This window comes from Gobio gobio (assembly GCF_949357685.1).
Source record: "Gobio gobio genome assembly, chromosome: 25".
In the NCBI taxonomy this organism is placed as follows: domain Eukaryota; kingdom Metazoa; phylum Chordata; class Actinopteri; order Cypriniformes; family Gobionidae; genus Gobio; species Gobio gobio.
In genome coordinates this window covers 32,485,468-32,505,230 of record NC_137121.1, presented here as the reverse complement: position 1 = coordinate 32,505,230, position 19,763 = coordinate 32,485,468, and the positions used below count along the sequence as shown (strand labels likewise).

At 37.3% G+C, this 19,763-nt stretch overlaps 2 protein-coding genes across 2 annotated transcripts; both read left to right on the top strand.

Moving 5' to 3' along the window:
* Positions 1-3,912: 3,912 nt before the first annotated feature.
* On the top strand, positions 3,913-4,224 carry LOC307121724 (histone H4; the record flags this gene model as incomplete). The annotated part of the gene is made up of 1 exon (XM_079809442.1): positions 3,913-4,224. One exon carries the CDS (start codon positions 3,913-3,915, stop codon positions 4,222-4,224), a length of 312 nt encoding a protein of 103 aa, XP_079665568.1.
* Positions 4,225-5,135: 911 nt separating this feature from the next.
* Positions 5,136-5,510, top strand: LOC307121957 (histone H2B-like; the record flags this gene model as incomplete). Its single annotated transcript, XM_079809745.1, has 1 exon — positions 5,136-5,510. The coding sequence occupies one exon, from the start codon at positions 5,136-5,138 to the stop codon at positions 5,508-5,510; it is 375 nt and encodes a 124-aa protein (XP_079665871.1).
* Between the last annotated feature and the right edge of the window lie 14,253 nt (positions 5,511-19,763).

Below are 19,763 nucleotides of genomic sequence, written 5' to 3'. Positions count from 1 at the left end.
CAAAGCTGAACAATTACACTCGTAACTCATACAGTTTTTAACCAATGACCTTGTATTCAGGTGTTTGCTACTTCTTTTCATCTTCAAAAAGTCTGTCTGAAAATATACTGCTGGTTTCTTTCCCACTCTTTTTTTACTCAACATTCACAGTTTTTATAAAATCCTTCAGTTATTCTATTGGCCATTAGAAAGATGGACTGTTCCATGAACACCAGATTTAATGAGTTGGAGGCTTCCCTGTCAGGAGTGAAGTCAACACTTGCAGCCAACACATCCCGTCTCGTTGACCTGGAGGAGGCTAGCACTGATTATGAGTGCCGCATCTCTCATTTGGAGCAGCTTTGCTCCAATTTATCACAGGAGAATACATCTCTGAAGTCTAAAGTAACGGATTTAGAGGCCAGATCCCGCAGACAAAATATCAAGAAGGGCAACCCCACACAGTTTGTATCTGGCCTGTTACCTTCGCTACTGGGTGAAGCTAACCTTCGCGTGGTGTAAAGGTTGACCGAGCTCACTGCATTGGCCCCATCATGAACAACAGGCCGCAAGTTATGATTGCCAGGATTCATCATGATATTGTTAAAACACAAGCAGTTTTATGGAGCACGGTAGAAACTAAGAGGTAAAGTAATAAAATATGGTCTGCTGTACCCTGCCCGTCTCATCTTCACTCATGAGAAGACGAAGAAAATATTTTCGTCCCTGCAAGAATTTTCCTTTTAACCATTTGTCCACTAAACAGGATATTAATGGTCGTTATCTTATTGTGACTGGCACTATTTTAGAGAAACATTTGTGAACTTCTACGCTCCTAATTTCGATGACCCACATTTTTTCCAATCTCTTTTTAATATCCAATGTTGACTCCACTCATCTTATTAATGGAGGGGACTTTAATCGCATCTTGGATCCTTTTATGAATAGGCACTCCCCAGCCCTCCCAAACCTTCTAACTCAGCTATTATTCTTAATAATCTCATTCATTCTCTTAATACTTGATATTTGGAGACTTCATCACCCTACAGACAAAGACTATTATTTTTTCTCTATTGTCCATAACTCATATACAAGGATTGACAAATGAACTCCCAAGATTTTATCCTCTAAATATCATAATATTCTAATATCTGATCACTCTCCGGTTTCTATTTCAGTAGACTTTGGAATGGAAACCTCCCCCTATTCTTGGCGTTTTAATCCCACTCTGTTAAATGAGGACCGTTTTAAAGAAACCTTTGTCTCCCATATTGCTGAATTTCTTACTCTGAATGATAAGGGGGACGTGTCTGATTCAACATTATGGGAAGCTCTTAAAGCTGTCATTAGAGGCCAGATTATAGCTAGAGTATCAGTTCAAACTAACATCATCCAATTTAATTTTGGCAAGTATTATGAAGCTCAAATATGAATATAATACACTCTCATCTGACCAAATTAATTCCCTTTTATTAAAGATAAAACAGAAATAATTTGAATTAGGTGACAAACCCAATCGCTTGTTAGCTCGTCAACTTTGGGGCATTCAAGCTAGTAGAGCCATAAAAACCATCAAGTTAAAATCCGGGACCTTGACCAATAAACCAACAGAAATAAATAATGTATTCTGGGAATTCTATCAGGAATTGTATTCCTCTCAAAGTAGTGTAGACTTATTGGATATTACAAAATTCCTTCGCTCCTTCTGACTTCCTAAAATAAGTGAGGATGCGAGGGAAAACTTAAATTCAGACAATACACTGGAAGAAATTATGTCCCAATGGTAAAGCAGCTGGCCCAGAGTTTCTGCATAGAATTTTATAAAGGTTTTTCTAATCAAATTGGCACCTTGATATTAAGGATGTTTAAAAATTCTATTGAAAGCAAAAAATTACCAGAAACAGTTTATTCGGCAATCATGGCATTGATCTTAAAGAAAGATAAAGATAGTACCGACCCTTCCTCTTACAGACCCATTTCCCTTCTTGGTAATGATCTTAAAATATTGACTAAAATCCTGGCAAATAGGTTAAGTATATGTATTAGTTAAATAATACATGAAGACCAAACAGGCTTTATCCCTGGGATATTTTCTTGTCATAATGTACGTAGGCTCATGAACATTGTGTACAAGAGTAAAGGAAAACATGATAAAATAGCCATTCTAGCCCTGGATGCTTATAAAGCATTTGACAGTGTGGAATGGCCCTACATAATAAGCACCATTGAGGAATTTGGACTGGGACAAATTTTTTCTTCGGGGGTTGAGATGTTGTACCTTTGCCCCTCTGCCTCTGTTTTCACAAACAATAACAGGTCATGCCCTTTCCTCCTTCATCGTGGTACCCGTCACGGCTGCCCATTGAGCCCTTTACTTTTCGCTATCGCGACAGAACCCTTAGCAATATCCGCATATATCCCATCACGATGGGGGGTGTAAAACACAAGATTTCATTATATGCGGATGATGTTATTCTTTTTCTTTCAGAGCCAGAGAAATATCTGCCTTTTATGTTTGACCTAATCAGGGAGTTTGGTACCCTTTCTGGATACACTGTTAACTGGCAAAAAAGTGAGTTCATGCCATTATACGATACTATGGATCCAGTTTTTGTTAATAATCTTCCCTTTAGAACTGTAAGCAAATTAAAATATCTTGGTATCACTGTCCCTAGACATTTCAAAAGTTTATATGAAACAAATCACAAAGTTATGATAGACAAGCTGAAGAGTGATGTAGAGACCTGGCGAGTACTTCCTTTAACAATGATTGGTCGTGTCAACGCAATACAAATGGTTACCTTACCCAGGTTTCTCTATTTGTTTCAAAATGTCCCAATTTTCCTAACACATTTATTCTTTAAGACACTTGATTTGGTGATCATGCCATTTATTTGGGGGTATAAAGCCCATCGTATATCTAAAGCACATATCTGTAAATCGAAAGATGATGTAGGTCTAGGCCTTCCCTGTTTTATTATTTACTTCCCAGCATTATTATTGGGCAGCCAACCTAAGGGCCTTAATGTATTGGCGTAGTGCATATCCCGAGGTATTGAATTCACTCCATGGCTCGTTATTGAGCGGGATATTCAGGATTCCTCCCTTCCCGCTTTACTTTTTGCAGAAAATAAACCTATTAGAACATTTAATCAAATACAGATGATACAATATGGGATGACAATAGCAAAGAGCAATTTTGTTGACGTGGAACAAAGAGTTTGTACCTAAATTTGAGATGTGGCTGGTAGAGTTTAGCAGCGTGTTCAATTCTTACAGATTTGGAAGTCCTTTATGGAATTTCTGGAAGGGGATGATTGAATTTAAAATTTTGGACTTATACTCTAATGAGTGTGCTACTGTAGATTATATAGCGTCTTGCAGGGTGCAATAACTCACTTTTTTCTATAATTGGGTAATCATTGGTATTGGCATTTTATTTTAAGTATTTGTATTTAAGTATTTGACTTTAATGTATGTGTATGTAGATGTTTATAATGTGTATTTGTACATAAGTATGTATGGATATTGTATGTTTCTGTGTATATATGCACTTATACATATGTATATATAGGCATTTATCATTATTGTTGTGGTGTTTTTTTATCATTATTTATTTACTTTATTTATTTGTTACTTATTTGCTTATTATGTGTTGGGGGTTGTTCTGTAAAAACGTGAAAAGCTTTATATCAAATATTTAAATCTTATAAAACGTGTTTTTTAATATTAAACAAAAGACAGACCTCGTTAGATCAGGGTTAGGGTTAAATCACATTTTGTGCTTGACTATCGAGGGGAGGGGAGAGGAGGGGCGTGTTGCGCGGCGCTGGTTTCTGTCAGGTCCTGTAAGCAAATATAAACGGCATCCTGGCAGCACTTAATATTCATTCTATATTGTCTTTTGACCCATTGAAATACCTTGACTTAAAAATGTCTGGAAGAGGCAAAGGCGGTAAAGGACTCGGTAAAGGAGGCGCTAAGCGTCACCGTAAAGTTTTGCGCGATAACATCCAGGGAATCACCAAACCCGCCATCCGTCGTCTGGCTCGCCGCGGCGGTGTCAAGCGCATCTCCGGTCTGATCTACGAGGAGACCCGCGGAGTGTTGAAGGTGTTTCTGGAGAACGTTATCCGCGATGCCGTGACCTACACCGAGCACGCCAAGAGAAAGACCGTCACCGCCATGGATGTTGTGTACGCGCTGAAGCGACAGGGACGCACCCTGTACGGCTTCGGAGGTTAAACGCCTGATATCAAGAGAAACCACAAACCCAACGGCTCTTTTAAGAGCCACCCACACCGCCATATAAAGAGTCAATGCTCCTATTTGCTTTTCAATAAACGATACAGTTATGAATAAAACAAAAATGGTAATTCCGCAGAGAAAACATCGGCATATCTTTACAAAATATAAGGTATTTTAAAGCTGTATAATTGTATTGAAATTCGCTTTTAAAGGCTCTTTTAAGAGCCACACACTCACATAAAGAGTCCTAAATGTCGTTAATACAATTTATTTTATATAAACATATTGTTATGAATTACAGAAATGTCAAAGTCCTGCAAAGTATCGGCGTTTCATGGCAATATAAGGTTCTGAGGTGTTTTAATGCTGTATAATTGCATTGAAATCAGCTTTTGGCTGATAATCAAAATTGGAGTTAATGTGCATTTCAGAGAAGAAAACTATTGCAATTCAAAGTGATTTACAGAATCAAGAAAAAAGTTAAAACTGGGGGAAATTAAATGTCAGTGGTAAAGGGGCTTTTGTGTAGGAGGGAATTTCTGGTACAACAACTATTTTTAAAGGGATCTTATTACTTTATTCTAAAAATTAGTTTTCAGATTACACTATCTTGCAGAATATTAGTCTTTTCAAACTTTTAATAAAACAAAAAAGCGGGAAATGAACAAAGGAAACGAGATCGTGTGGGGTTGTCCATCAAAATAAAGCGGTAGGCGGAGCTATTATTTGCCTGTCCGTGATTGGCCCTCGTTCCTCTCATGAATTGTCCAATGAAATGAGAGTTTATGGGTTCGGGCTATGAAAACAGCCAATCAGAAGGATCCCGCATCTCTTAGTAAATTAGCATATGGCGGTGAATAAAAGTCTCTGTATGGCTCATGTGCTCTCATTGATCCAGTATCAGCATCATGCCTGAACCAGCAAAGTCCGCGCCTAAGAAGGGCTCCAAGAAGGCCGTCACTAAGACCGCCGGTAAGGGAGGAAAGAAGCGCAGAAAGTCCAGGAAGGAGAGCTACGCCATCTATGTGTACAAAGTCCTGAAGCAGGTTCATCCTGACACCGGCATCTCCTCCAAGGCGATGGGCATCATGAACTCTTTCGTCAACGACATCTTCGAGCGCATCGGCGGTGAGGCGTCTCGTCTGGCGCACTACAACAAGCGCTCCACCATCACCTCTAGAGAGATCCAGACCGCCGTGCGCCTGCTGCTGCCCGGAGAGCTGGCCAAACACGCCGTGTCCGAGGGCACAAAGGCCGTCACCAAATACACCAGCTCAAAGTAGAGTCAACTGAGACTCCGCGACCCAAAGTCTCTTTTAAGAGCCACCTATATTTTCGTTTAAAGAGCCGTTTTATTTATATCATTAATCTTACATGTTTGGTTGTTAATGTGAACTGACATTATTTTAATAGTGGCGTTTTTTCCAATAAATTAGGTCGAGCATTTTTCAGAATCCCAATTGTGATCCAAACCATTCACTCTGCCTTTGATTTAAAGAAGAAAACAGTAAGCTTTTTTTTAATGTAAATGGCTAACTATCAGTTTTTCCGAACTTGTGTAAAGCTCATCCACACCGAACCAGAATGGTGTTCCTTACATTTGAAGCTCGCAAAAAGTTTTACTTCCCAACAACAGGCGTTCATGCCTATATCAATATACTTATAAAATATCTGAGAAACAAAATCCTAAAATAAAATGGATTTGCTGAAGTACAGACAAAATTAGAAATGTGTTAATACTTTTAAAATAAAAAAATGTCTGTATTCTACAAAGCTGTTCTAAAAACTTAAGATTCATTCATAAACTTCATTATTTTGTTTTAATTTCATCAGCAGATAAAAGTTAAATGCCAAGACTTTATTTCCCTGGATTTACTCATTCATATGCGTGTTTGAGTAAAATGTATTCTATAAACTACTGACATTTCTTCAAAACGTTCATATAAAAACGTATGTCATTTAGAGCATTTATTTCCAGAGTCTCATTCTTCATCAAATTGACATGCTAAAGAAGTTATATAGTATGTGCTCTAGCTGTTCATTTGAGTTGAAACAACAATCTAATATTAAGTAATCATCTTGAAAAATGTGTGTATACTACAAATTAAGTTGATCTAACTCGTTTGTTGGTTGAAGATAATTGAATTAGAAGTTGTGACAACTCAAAAAGATTGATGCAAACTGTATTTAATTAATTTGTTTTCTGGACTGATCCTGTCTACCTGTGCATGGACTCTTTTTGCACATATTAACTACTTGCTCACTCCTGTTGTCAACGGCAATGGCTTAATGGAAAGCCATAACAGGCAAGTTACTTTGTTTTCCAATGTATTTGTATCCAATGTTGTTTTTTACAATGTATTTACTTCTGTCCCTATGTTAAGAGAAGGTGCGCAGTATGTGAACATGATGGTTACTGTAGTTCTGGACTAAATGTGAGCATTTACTCATCTCACTGGCAAAAAAGCGCATTTAGTATTCCTAAAAAAGAATAAAAACAGTTAAATGCGAACTCAGAATATTATGCAAACATGCAATAGTTAAATATCGTCACCTTCCTTAAATAATTGCCTAAGTCATTTTTTGACAAAAATGATTTTTTTGCTTAAGTCATCTCCTCATGATGCTGGCCACCTCTGGTAAAATCCTCCACATTCTCAGTTGAACAGATCATACAATTCTACCCCTTTAGTAGAATGGCCTATGTCATGTGTGTGACTTAGGCCGTTTTATTTTGCCTAAGTCAAAAGGTAATTTGACTTAGGCAATTTTACAAGCTTTTCAAGATGGCAGGTGCATCAAGAAGACCAAAAAAGCTACTCAACCTCGGAAGTTATTTCCATGATTCAGGGCTCACCTCCTATTGGTAACTGATGAGGTTTACTATAATATAGGCTAGACTATAAATATGCCATAGTTTTTTGTCTTTTTATTGAGTCTTTTTAGTCAGCATTTTAGTCAAGAAAAATAGCTAAGTCAATAAAGCTAGCATTAGGCTTTCAGTTAACTCTTTTAAAACAATATTTAATCTTTTTGTCAAATTTTTTCCACATTACATGATCTAATTAACCCTCTGGTGCTCTTCATTTAGGGGTTGCATTGGTCGTCTTCCCGGTCATAAGTGACCGGACACCTAAAAATTAAACTTCCTCCACCCCAGTAAAACCAATGCAATTTATTCTTCTTCAATAATATTTTTTCTTTTTAATTTTGTATTTTGAAATTTGATGGAATTTTTTAATATTTATGCAATAATTATGGTCTATTTTTGCCATTTAAATTATTATTATTATTGCAGTATTTCAGGTTAAAATAGAGACTAGGCCTTCAAAATTTATTTTTTTGAAGGCAGATTAGCGCCTGCTTTTGGAATTATTTAAGAAATCATGCAACCATGTGTGTAACCACTAGAGGTCTCTATGGAGAATTCCCTAGTTCTGTTTTGAACACATTTAATGATTTTTTGTTGATGGATTTGAATATATATTTAAAAAATCTCAAAGACTATTTATTATAAAGTTTTAGATTTTTTTTGTTTTTTTTTTGTTATAAATATAGATTTTTTTTCTGTGAATTTGTGTTTTTGCAGATTTCCCATTAATTTCCTATGGTGTCAATTTTGACCAAAGAGAACAAGTGGGAGTATGTTTTTTACAACCACTTAGCATGCTCAAATCATGCCCTCAATTGTTTTTGGTGTGTTTGCATACCTAATGCAAGAAAAGTCACCAAATTTCATATCATTCCGATGAGGCTGTGATTTTTAACATTTCAAAACAGAAAATTTTCCGGTCAGGAATGACCGAAGAGCACCAGAGGGTTGAGAAAGATTTGAATAGGCTACCGAACACCGAGAAATTTTGTAATCTGTTTGGTTGTAAAATGTATTACCTGAATGAAATGAAATCGAATGTATCGTCCTGTGGAATATTTCATTCACAGACCGCATACGAAGATGTTCAACTAATAAAAATCTTCATCGCTGGCAAACAAAATAATTAATTTTCAGATTTGCTTTCACTTGACTGTACTGTAGGTCCAACGCCACTTCACCAGACGCTTGAAGTTCTTAAATCTTCCTGTTACGAGACAGAGTGTGAAACCCAGTGCGCGCAGGCAACCAAACAAATCATTCAAACTGATTTGCGAGCTGAAATCACACGGACATCGCACAGTATGCCCGCCTTAAGACAGTTCTGCCAACTTATTTGAATTTGAACAGAATCGACACAAAAGAGTGATTCATTTGTCAATTGAGCATTGCTTGTGCCCAGAAAAAAAGTATTTGAACAGAATCGACTCAAAAGAGTGATTCATTTGTGAATTGAGCATCGCTCATGCCCAGACAATAAAGATACAGCACGCTTGGAATAAAATATGCATTTAATAACTTATTGTGTTAAAATAAAGTAACGAGAGGAATGTTGCCCAATATAAAAGTACAGTTTTTTCATTAGAAATGTACTTAAAGTAAATGTACCCACATTTAAATCTACTCTTAAAGGAATAGTTCACCTTAAAATGAAAATTGTGTCATTTACTCACCCTCAAGCTTTGAACACAGAAAGATATTTTGAAGAATGTCAGTAACCAGACAGTTGATGGGTCCCATTGACTTCCATAGTAGGAAAAAAAATACTATGGAAGTAGGCATGTGCCGGTATCAAATTTTCATGTTGCGATTAATTGCTGAAGCTTTTATCACGGTATACGGTATTATCACAATATTGAAATAAGTTGCAAAAAAAGTGTTGTCATACAATAACAGGTTAAATCACTTTCTTATAACAAAAGAACCAAACATTTAAATACAATAAAGCAATACACAAAAATGTATAAAGTAAACAAATATTTAAAACAGATTAAAGTGCAAAAGAATTATAAAGAACAATAGGTATGCTGAAATGTACATTTACCTAAGATTAATACAAGCTTTAGAAGTATTTTTCATTGTCACTAATGTTAAATACTGGAGCCTTGTAGAGTGTGTGATTGAACAACAGTCAGAACACATTCAAACAATATCTAGGGCATGTAATTTAGTCCAGATTAAAATATAAAATGCAAGTCTTTAAGTATTATGTATTAAGGTTATGTGATTACTGGGGAAACGGCTGCATTTCTGCTGTTCCGTCAGCGCCCTCTGCTGTCGAAGAATGAATGTGCACTTCAGCGTCTCCTCATTCCGCCATGTGCTCGGCTCATGCACGGTCTATTTACATCAGTGCGCGTTCCTCTTTGACGTGTTTTTCATTTTAAAGGTTGATGGGTAAAGTATTCTTAAAATTAATTCTAAAAATCTGAATAATTCGTAATAATTAATTATTCACGGTATTTTGAAGTGCCCACGATAACAATATTGTGCATGTTCATTATTGCGGTATATTGTATTACCGTTTACCGGCACATGCCTATATGGAAGTCATTGGGTCTGGTTACCAACATTCTTCAAAATATCTTTCTTTGTGTTCTGCAGAAGAAAGACATTCATACAGGTTTGAAACAATTTGAGGGTGAGTAAATGATGACACAATTTTCATTTTGAGTAAAAATATTCCAAATAAATACTCAAGTAAATACTTCGTTACCATTTCAAGCTTTTCTTTTCGGGGGACTCTGTGTGGGAAGAACTGCCACAGAGGGTGTAATTGCCAAAAGAGCCAATACTATGGATACGAATATTTCCATGTGTTCTGCCAATCAAGGAGAGAAAGTTCCAGGACCTCCAGTCAATGAAACACATCATGTCTGTTGAGTGTCATCGCTATACTTTGATAATTTGCCACATTAATAGGCATCAGGCAAGAACCCAACAAAGAAGAGCTGGAGGTGGAATTGATGAGATGCACATGCCTCCTCAGAATGATGTTTAGTTTGTTTGTTAGTGTTTTATTGTTGACAGAGTTGAACATTTAAAAGTGCCTAAGTCACAAAGGCATGTTCAAAAATCCGCCTAAGTCATTTATTCCTGTTACGTTACATAATTGACATGCATTGTTCTTAGTATGTCAATAGTCATCTTCTGACATGAACTTTTTGACATTATCAATAAATATCATATATTCAATTATTGGTTCAGTTTTTTGTGTTTTCTGAGAAACCTGGAAAAACGACTTAGGCAATTATTTTAGGAAGGTGACAATATGGAAAATAGTAGGGGTGTGACGAGACCGCTCATAAATAACGTTTCACATGTTATCAGCATCTTGTCATTCTCTTTAACAAACGCGATACCAAAATATGTTGGTTTAAATGGCACATGGAGACTTTGAATTACACAATTTATTTTGTTTTACAAAATGGTCAAAAAAATATTTAGATCATAATGTGACTGAAGTTAGCAAGTTGTCCAATGAAATACGAGTTTATGGGTTTGGCCTATGAAAACAGGCAATCAGATGATTCTCCTATCTCTTTGTAAATTAGCATATGGTAGTGAATAAATGGCTCTGTATCGCTCTTGAACTCACATTTACCCCTTTTCCACCAAGGCAGTGCTAGAGCTAGTCCAGAGCCAGAGCTAGTCCCAGTTCATAGTTGGTTCGACTGAGGAGCCTTCTAAGAACCGTTTGCTTTTCCACGGGCTGAGAGCCACAACAGAGCCAGGTCTTACGTCACTGTATACGTCTCATCTTTCTCAGTAACGCTAGCAAGGCAGCGGCAGTGTTGCCATGTCTGCGGTTATGCCGCAGGCTTTTTTCATGTCCGCGGCTTGAAGCGACCCCAATTATGTAATATTTAGCCCCGGGAATGCGAATTTTAGTAGGCAACCATGCCAAAAAAAACACATATTTTACCCCTAAATGTGATTTTTACCGGGGAAGCCCCCCTGAAACGCGATCAGGCTTGTTTTGAGTAGCAATTGGGCGGGTTTATTGTGAAAACCTGGCATCCCTGGGCAGCGGGAAACATAAACACACCAGGCTTGTTCGAGACGCATCGTCGCTGCGCACACCGATCCACGTATGATAAAAAACGCATGAGTGAATCAAAAGCATAAGGAGTCATATGCTCTTGCTGGATTCGTTGTCATATGGCGATCGGTCTGAACAGCACCACTGCGAACAAGCCTTCCATCAACAATGCAAACGTTGCGTTACTATTGATTCACATGGCTTTACGATCCTACATCGGCATCAAAACACAACGAAAACACAGCGAATCCAACGCATTCATGCAGTTCGCCGTAATTTGTATAGACGGAGATTACAAACGAGCAGCAGTTAGCTCCATTAGCTGCTATTTCAAAAATGGTTGATCTCAAGTTTGTGTTGGCCTTGTTGACCCCGCCCCCAGCGCCTGACGTAATCGGTTCTTACTTCTAGCCCTGTTCTAGCCCAGCAATGTTTTGGTGCTACTTAAGAACCACTTTTCCTGGCTCGGAGCTGGGGCTTTGGGTGTGGAAACACAAAGAACCGATTTGAAACTAGGCTCTGGCTCCGATCTAGCTCTAGCTCTGCCTTGGTGGAAAAGGGGTAATTGATTCAGTATCACCATCATGCCTGAACCAGCTAAGTCTTCACCTGTGAAGGGATGACCCAACACCTGTGAAAAGATGACCCAACACCTATGAAGGGACGACCCGACACCTGTGAAGAGATGACCCAACACCTGTGAGCTGGCTAAACACGCCGTGTCTGAGGGCACAAAGGCCATCACCAAGTACACCAGCTCAAAGTGAAGTGTGCTCTGATCTCACTAAAGTCTTTAAAGGGATAGTTCACCCAAAAATTTAAATTAGCTCATGATTTACTCACCCTTAAGTCATCCTAGATGCATATGACATTCTTCTTTCAGACGAATACAATCAGAGTTATGTTAAAAAAAGTCCAGGCTAATCCAAGCATTATTATAGCAGTAATAGTTGCTCTGTTTTTGAAGTCCATAAAAAATGCATCTGTCCGTTAAATAACGTGCTCCACGCGGCTCCAGTGTGTTAATAAAGGCCTTCTGAAGCGAATCGATGTGTTTGTGTAAGAAAAACTTTAAAGTTCCAGCTGATTGAAGACTCTTACCTAAGAACTTTTACTGCCATTTAGGAGAACTCTTAGTGCTAAGATAAAATGTTTTGTGAATACGGCCCCTGATTTCTATCACTGCTTTCATCTTTGCATGATGCATAAAACAAATTATAAGGGGGAAAACAATGTAAATCAGCTACATAGCAGATAGAGACTTTGGAAGTTTTAGTTCAACCCATTGCAAGAGTTGCGTGAGAAATGGGTAATAGAGGGATAATATTAGCCCTGTCTCAAATGGCACACTTGATGTGCACTAGCAGTCTTGTGGATTTACAATGGCCGGCGTGTGTGTCCGTTAAGTCCATGAGACCGTCCATATTTCAGAAATGTACAATTCAAGGTAATACAGATTGTGCAGTTTGATAACATCATGTAATAATTGCTTTTAATGAGCTCATTGTTTCTGCCTTAAATGAATACAAGTTGTGATCTCAATTACAATGTAGAAATTCTGGCAGTTGTGCATGTTGATTCAGAGTTTTGTTATCTGATGTCTTTGAAGGTGTTGGCCGTTTCTTCACAGGTGTTGGGTCATCTCTTCACAGGTGTTGGGTCTTCTCTTTACAGGTGTTGGGTCATCTCTTCACAGGTGTTGGGTCTTCTCTTTACAGGTGTTGGGTCATCTCTTAACAGTTGTTGGGTCGTCTCTTCACAGGTGTTGGTCGTCTCTTCACAGGTGTTGGTCCATCTCTTCACAGGTGTTGGTCCGTCTCTTCACATGTTTTGGGTCATCTCTTCACAGGTGTTAGGTCGTCTCTTCACAGGTGTTGGATTAACTGGGAGAGTGAACTGGGAGAGTGAGTCTGAGCCCCGAAACATCATCAGGGCCCGTATTCATAAAGAATCTTAATGCAAAGAGTAGCTCCTAGTGACAAAATTCTAAGAAAATTCTTAGAAATGTGGGCGTTTACTCTTAAAATTAACTAAAAAATCCTAGTAAAGAAAAAAGTAATTCAGAAAGCATCTTAACCCTTAAAAGAGGTCTTAAGGTCAAATTTGTTAGGAGCACGGACAAGGAGTTTTAAGAGGATTAAGAGTTTCTTTAGCAGCGGAGAAAATGGCAGAAAGACGAAGAGGGAGAAGAAATGTGTTGCAGACAATGGATGACAGTGACTTAATCAGACGCTATAGATTAGATCATGTTTGTTGCATTAAAACCAACTTTCAAACCAACAATTAAATAGACATACCAGCAATCAGTGTAATTGGAAAGAGTGGAACAATGTTTATAATTCTAAGCCAATCAAATACCTTATAGGAAATTAACAGCATGGTAAATAATAAAAGATTTATATACACTGAAAAAAATGATTTGTTGAATTTACTAAAAAAATCGTATCGTAAGTGGTCGCAATCAATTTATTTGATCTCAATTTAAACAAAAACACATGCAATTCCCATTAAACCAATTCATTTTTTTTAATTAAAATATATATATATATATATTTTTAATTATTTAAACGAGCACAAATTAATTATGCTTAATTAAAATGTTCAGTGTACATTTATATATTGTGTGTGTGTGTGTGTGTGTGTGTGTGTGTGTGGGTGAGAGAGAGAGAGTGAGAGAGAACGGTAAAATAGGACAATTTGCGCTTGTAAATTCAAAGTGAAGCCTTAGAATAGACCCTATACTTAAAAGCGCTCCTTTTTTCCCCTTTTTGGACAACCAACCAATCACAGTCTTCAAAAGACTGTGTCATACGTAGCAACGGGGTCAACCCCGCCTCTTCACTAAGATAAAAGTTTTTGTATTTTCTTTGCTCAGAGTTGCTCTCAGATCGGTCCCGAATAGCTCTTAAGCTAAGACTCCTACGTAAAAGTTTTTAAGCTAAATTAGGAGTTTTCTGAGAGGACTCTTAGAATCTTTATGAATATGGGCCCAGGAGTTTAGAAGCGAAATGTGAAAACGCTCTCCCTCCTTTAGTCGACTTACATACCCTAGGTACTACCAGAAGCCTTGACTTTTGAGATCTTAAAGAGTGTGATGGATTATAGGGCGGTAGAAGATCAGTTAACTAAACAGGAGCTAAACCGTTTAGGGCCTTATAGGTCAGTAGCAAAACTTTATAACTGATACAGAAATTAATAGGTAACCAGTGTAGAGATGACAAATTGGTGTTATATGATCACATTTCCTTGACCTAGTACTCTAGCTGCTGCATTTTGGACTAACTGTAGCTTATTTATTGAAGATTCAGGACAACCAGCTAGTAATGCATTACAGTAATCCAGTATAGAGTTCATGAACAGATTTCAAACTTACTGTAGCTTGTTTTTGAAAAAAAAATCTATTGTTATTTCATGCATTCTGACTTATTTACACTGTTAAAGATTTGATTTTCATGCTAAACAATGCTAAAATGTCAAACAAATGAGAGATTGGCAGAGTATTTCTGTGCCAAATACACTCCTTCGGGATTCGAATAAGTTTCGGAAAGGTTTTTTCTTCTTTTTTTTCCTTGACTATGGGCCTCTGTTAGGTCATAATAGGGGGAATTACTTGTATGGGCACTTCTTCTCTGTGAACACGCACATCAAAAAGTTTCGTCTGGGTTAAGGGAGCCGTCGGCAGCGTCATTTTGTTTTTATACCACAAAACCAACAGTGTCATTAAAAAAGTGTTTTCTGGTTGTGAGGGAAAGATAACCTTGTTCAGCTTCCCAAATAACCGACGTTAAACAGTGGATGCAGTTTGTTTTTCCGGAGTAGCAACAGAGTTTTGCAAGTGTGTTTGTTTGTTCCCTGTCACAAGTCGAAACCGGTGAGTGAAACTGCGTCAAATATCTGTGTTTTGTTGTCGATCGGCAACATAAGCGCATATAATGTAAACACAAATGTATATTGAACAGAAAGTTATCCAGGGAGGGATAATGTCAAGAGTGCATGTGTGTGTGCATGTGCTCTTTAGCTCTGTCCACTGCACTCCTCCACAAGTTTGTCTGTTTTCGACAAAAAAAAATCGGTACAGCGTATCTGTCTTTTATAAATATGATTCAATACTACTCTATATGAACTCTAAATTAACATGACATTGGCTGAAACTGTGCTCTTAAAAAGAGCTTCTGTACATTGCAAAACAAAAACATTTAGAGATATGAAAACCAAGAAAAATGCCCAATAAAAGCATATTCATAAGCAGTTTGTTCAATAATAGAGGTTATGAGAAGAGTTATTTCGGTTGGACAGTTAACAACTTGATAATGAAAGTTCAAAATTGAAAGTTGTTGTTTTTAAAGACTTTCATACTCATTTGGGAAGTCACATGTCAAAATCCAGCTGTCATCTATTGATTCCAAAAAGTGCAGGAGTGAAATATTGTCGACAATAGTGATGGCATGCATCTCAATTGCTGAAAGAGAATAAATTCAACCAAAGTCATTAGCCAAGTGCCCAACTGAAGGGCTTCAACAACCTCATGTAGTACCAAAGAAATAAAGCAAAATTGCTTTGTAATAAGTAAATATAGTAATGATGGTTTTTGGACTGGTTTAATCATCCTCTAGTGAGATATTGATTTTATCTGCAGGCTGTGTGTGTTACAGAACAGAGACTCAAGCCACAGATAAAATTAACAATCATTTATTTTTTTAACACAGAGGAGCCACCAGTAAATGCAGGTGAGTTTTTGCAGACAGATATGGCAGTTGGCAATTTAGCTGGTTCTCATCAAGTAACCAGTCGAGCCGGTTCACTAATGAAATGTTCTCGGTTGATGACGCAAGACGCAAAAGCCGAAGTAGCATGTCCAACTCAAAAAAGAACCAAATGAGCCTGTTCAACCAGCTGTCGAAGTTGGCAGAGAATTACAGGGGTCTAAAAATAACCGAATGAGCCGGTTCAACCACTGTCAAAGTTTGCAGAGGATTCTGAGTGAGTTGGTGATGCAAGTCTAAGGTACATACTGGAAATATGCCTATTAGGATTACTGTTATTAAATAACATTTTATTAAAACGTGCAAAAACCCTTCTGTCGGGAGATATACATTTTACTTAGTTTATTGTGCATGCAGATTATATTTTTATTTGTTAAGTGAAATTTAGAAGACTGGTTTATTCTTTCTAAATAGGCTTTAGAACAGCAGGTAAAGGAGTCCTATTGCTCCAACGAGACCAGACGCTGCGTACGAAAACCTAGGCAGCTCACTTGATGCCTTGCTGCCTTATCCGACAATGACTTATAAGGTAGCGTTTGTGAATGAAGGTACCTCACGAAATTAAATTCGGACAGACTATCGAGGCAGTGTAACAGTTTAATGATCTACAGCAAAATAGAGAGAGCTTTGGTGAGAACTAAACAAATATTTAATCACTACATTAGTAATTTCTCGCTAGAAATGACATCAGAAGTGGAAAATGTTGGTCAAAAACGTACGTTTACGCACAAACTGACCAGCAAACGCAACTTTCGGACGCCATCTTTTGCAGCTCAACTGTCACAGAATGGAACGCACAGGATTGTGGGATATCAAAGGCAGCGAAGGATACATAAATGCTGCCTTCAAATATCGAACAGATGAAGATATCTCAGGAGAGAGGAAGTGAAGCTAACATTAGATTCGGACGTGCCTTGATGCCTACCTACCTTAAAATGTGTCCTCCGAAGGCAGCATTTTCCAGGTTTCGGACGCAGCCAATAGCTGTGTCCCAAAGTGAAGGGTGCGCACTTCGAAGGCCAGGCCACGCCTTCGAAGTGCACGAAGGGCGAACCGAGGGACAGGGTTGTCAGGTCTGCACAACAAAAAACCCTCCAATTGCTAATCAAAAGTAGCGGAATCACGGCCAAAATGTGTCAAAATATGCCAAAACCCTGCCCGGTAGAAATATTGCTAAAGTAAAGACAACTTAAACCTGTGGACTATAGGCTACAAACAACCCACATTAACAATAAATGCAGCCCAATTCCAGACTTGGCAACACTGAACCGAGCGTCATTGAATGGGCTATAGCAAGTGTGACAACTGACAGCGGACGTTCACGAGGAGATTTTAAAAAGAGAAATGGAGCAGAAAAGTGTTTTTTTTTTTTGTTGTTGTTGCTTTTTATGAGTTTTATTGGATTTTGACATGCTTCAAAGCCTGCGACGATGGGAGACCGGACCATAAGCACGTTAATCGGTAGCCTATGGTTAAATATTTAATTGTTAAGTTGCAACTATTGTTTATTATGTTAAATGTAACTTTTACAATATATTTTAAACATTTATATATTTACGTCCAAGTCTTTATTTAAGTACTCATTTTTATTCAACTTTTATCATATCAGATGCATTGTTCTTTTTATGACATTGCAGCCCCGCAAACCTGCGGACAGTGGATATATGCACTCATCCCAAATGAAGATGATGTCCCGCTGGCACAGGCCTGGTCTCTATTGTGCATTATTCCCCATCCCGGTCCAGCTCCACCAGCGTCTCCCGCTCAGCTCAATTAAAGTGTACATACAAATGTGTTATTTTGTTTTAGCTGTTAGTTTAAATTTCTGTTGTTTCTGATGTTAAACTTAAGTTATATTGTAGGTCTAGTTGTAAAAATTACTTTAAGTAATGTATAGACCAATTTATTTTAATTTACACATTTTAATTTACATGACAAGAAAATATATGTATGAACCTATTATATGAATTTGTTTAATTTACAAATTATAACTTGCATTACAAAAATGAACAACCACTGTACAGAACAACCACTTCTCTTGTATTTAGCCTACACATTTCAAGTTAACGAAAATGAACAATAGACAGCAATTACTTTGTTTCATTTACAAATAACTTGCATTAAAAAAAAATAATAATAATATAGAGAAATTGTTCTGTGCATCCCGGCCACGCCTTTACATTCAGCCTTTGGAGGAGACTTTCGGTATAATGGACCCTCGTCAGTGAGCGACATTCATTCATTCATTCATTCATTCATTCATTCATTCATTCATTCATTCATCCATTCATATAAAATACTTTAATTTGCAGTACAGCTAGTAAAGTCAGACGTTTTCGTTTATTTGCATTTTGACTAATAGTTTTGAGTGACAGATGTCGCATTTGATTTAGCCTATTTTTGTCTGTGACATTTTTTAGCTACGGTGTTGACAGTATGATAAGAAAAATTAAGAAATGATTGCATAGCCAACATGACAACATGCGGGCGACAACAATACTACAGTGAGAACGAGCTTCTTGTCTGCAAGCGTTAATTTTTCACAAAAGAGAGTAACGTGAGTAATGAGCTCATTTAAATTTCAGCAATTGTAATTGTGTTATTTGATTAAAAAAGTATCTCAATTGTATTGAAATAAAGTATCTCAATATTCTATTTTATTTTCCACTCATCTTTCTTTTTTTTGTACCAGTTGTCATTTTCTGGAAATAGATGCTCTAAAAACTACTCACAACTTTTCCAAATTTCACTTGTCATTTAAATACATTTTACTCACATATCCTCCTGGGACCCAGAAAGAAAAAGTGTTTTGAATTTAGTATTTTTTCATGTCATTACATTGTTTAGAGCATAAGAAACAAATGGAAAAAAAAAAAACATTTTTGAAAAATGATATTTTATTCATATGTTATGATATGTCCTCTGTAGTTGACACCAGGACTCAGTTGTTTAAAAAAAATGACATGAAATTGCATGTATAGGCAAAAACAATGGGATTTATTTTTAAAAGATTAGTTCACTTTCAAATAAACTTTTGCTTATAATTTACTCACCCCTTTGTCATCCAAGATATTCATGTCTTTCTGTCTTCAGTCGAAAAGAAATGAAGATTTTTGATGAAAAGATTTCAGGATCTTTCTCCATATAATGGAAGTCAATAGCCTCCAAACAGTTCAAGGTCCAAATGAGAGGTTCAGTACAGCTTCAAAAGGGCTTTAAACCACATCAAACGGTACCAGACGATCAATAAGGGTCTTATCTAGCGAAACGATCTGTCATTTTTTTTTTTAAATAAATAAATTTTAAGTTTTATAAGTACAAATGCTCGCCTTGCTCTGTTCAGAGATGCGCGCTCGTGACGTCACGTAAAACGCAATTACGTTGAAAAGGTCACGTTAGACGCAGGCGAAAGTACAGAGTCAGTGTTTATAAATGAGCGGAAGGAGGACCGTATCCACATATTCAAACGTCTTTGCGCCTGCGTCTAGCGTGACCTTTTCAACATAATTGCGTTTTACGTGACGTCACGAGCGCGCATCTCTGAACAGAGAAAGGCGAGCATTTGTGCTTATAAAACTTAAACTTTATTTATTTAAAAAACAAAAAGACCAATCGTTTCGCTAGATAAGACCCTTATTGATCGTCTGGTACCGTTTGATGTGGTTTAAAGCCCTTTTGAAGCTGTACTGAACCTCTCATTTGGACCTTGAACCGTTTGGAGGCTATTGACTTCCATTATATGGAGAAAGATCCTGAAATCTTTTCATCAAAAATCTTAATTTCTTTTCAACTGAAGACAGAAAGACATTGATATCTGGGTGAGTAAATTATAAGCAAAAGTTTATTTGAAAGTGAACTA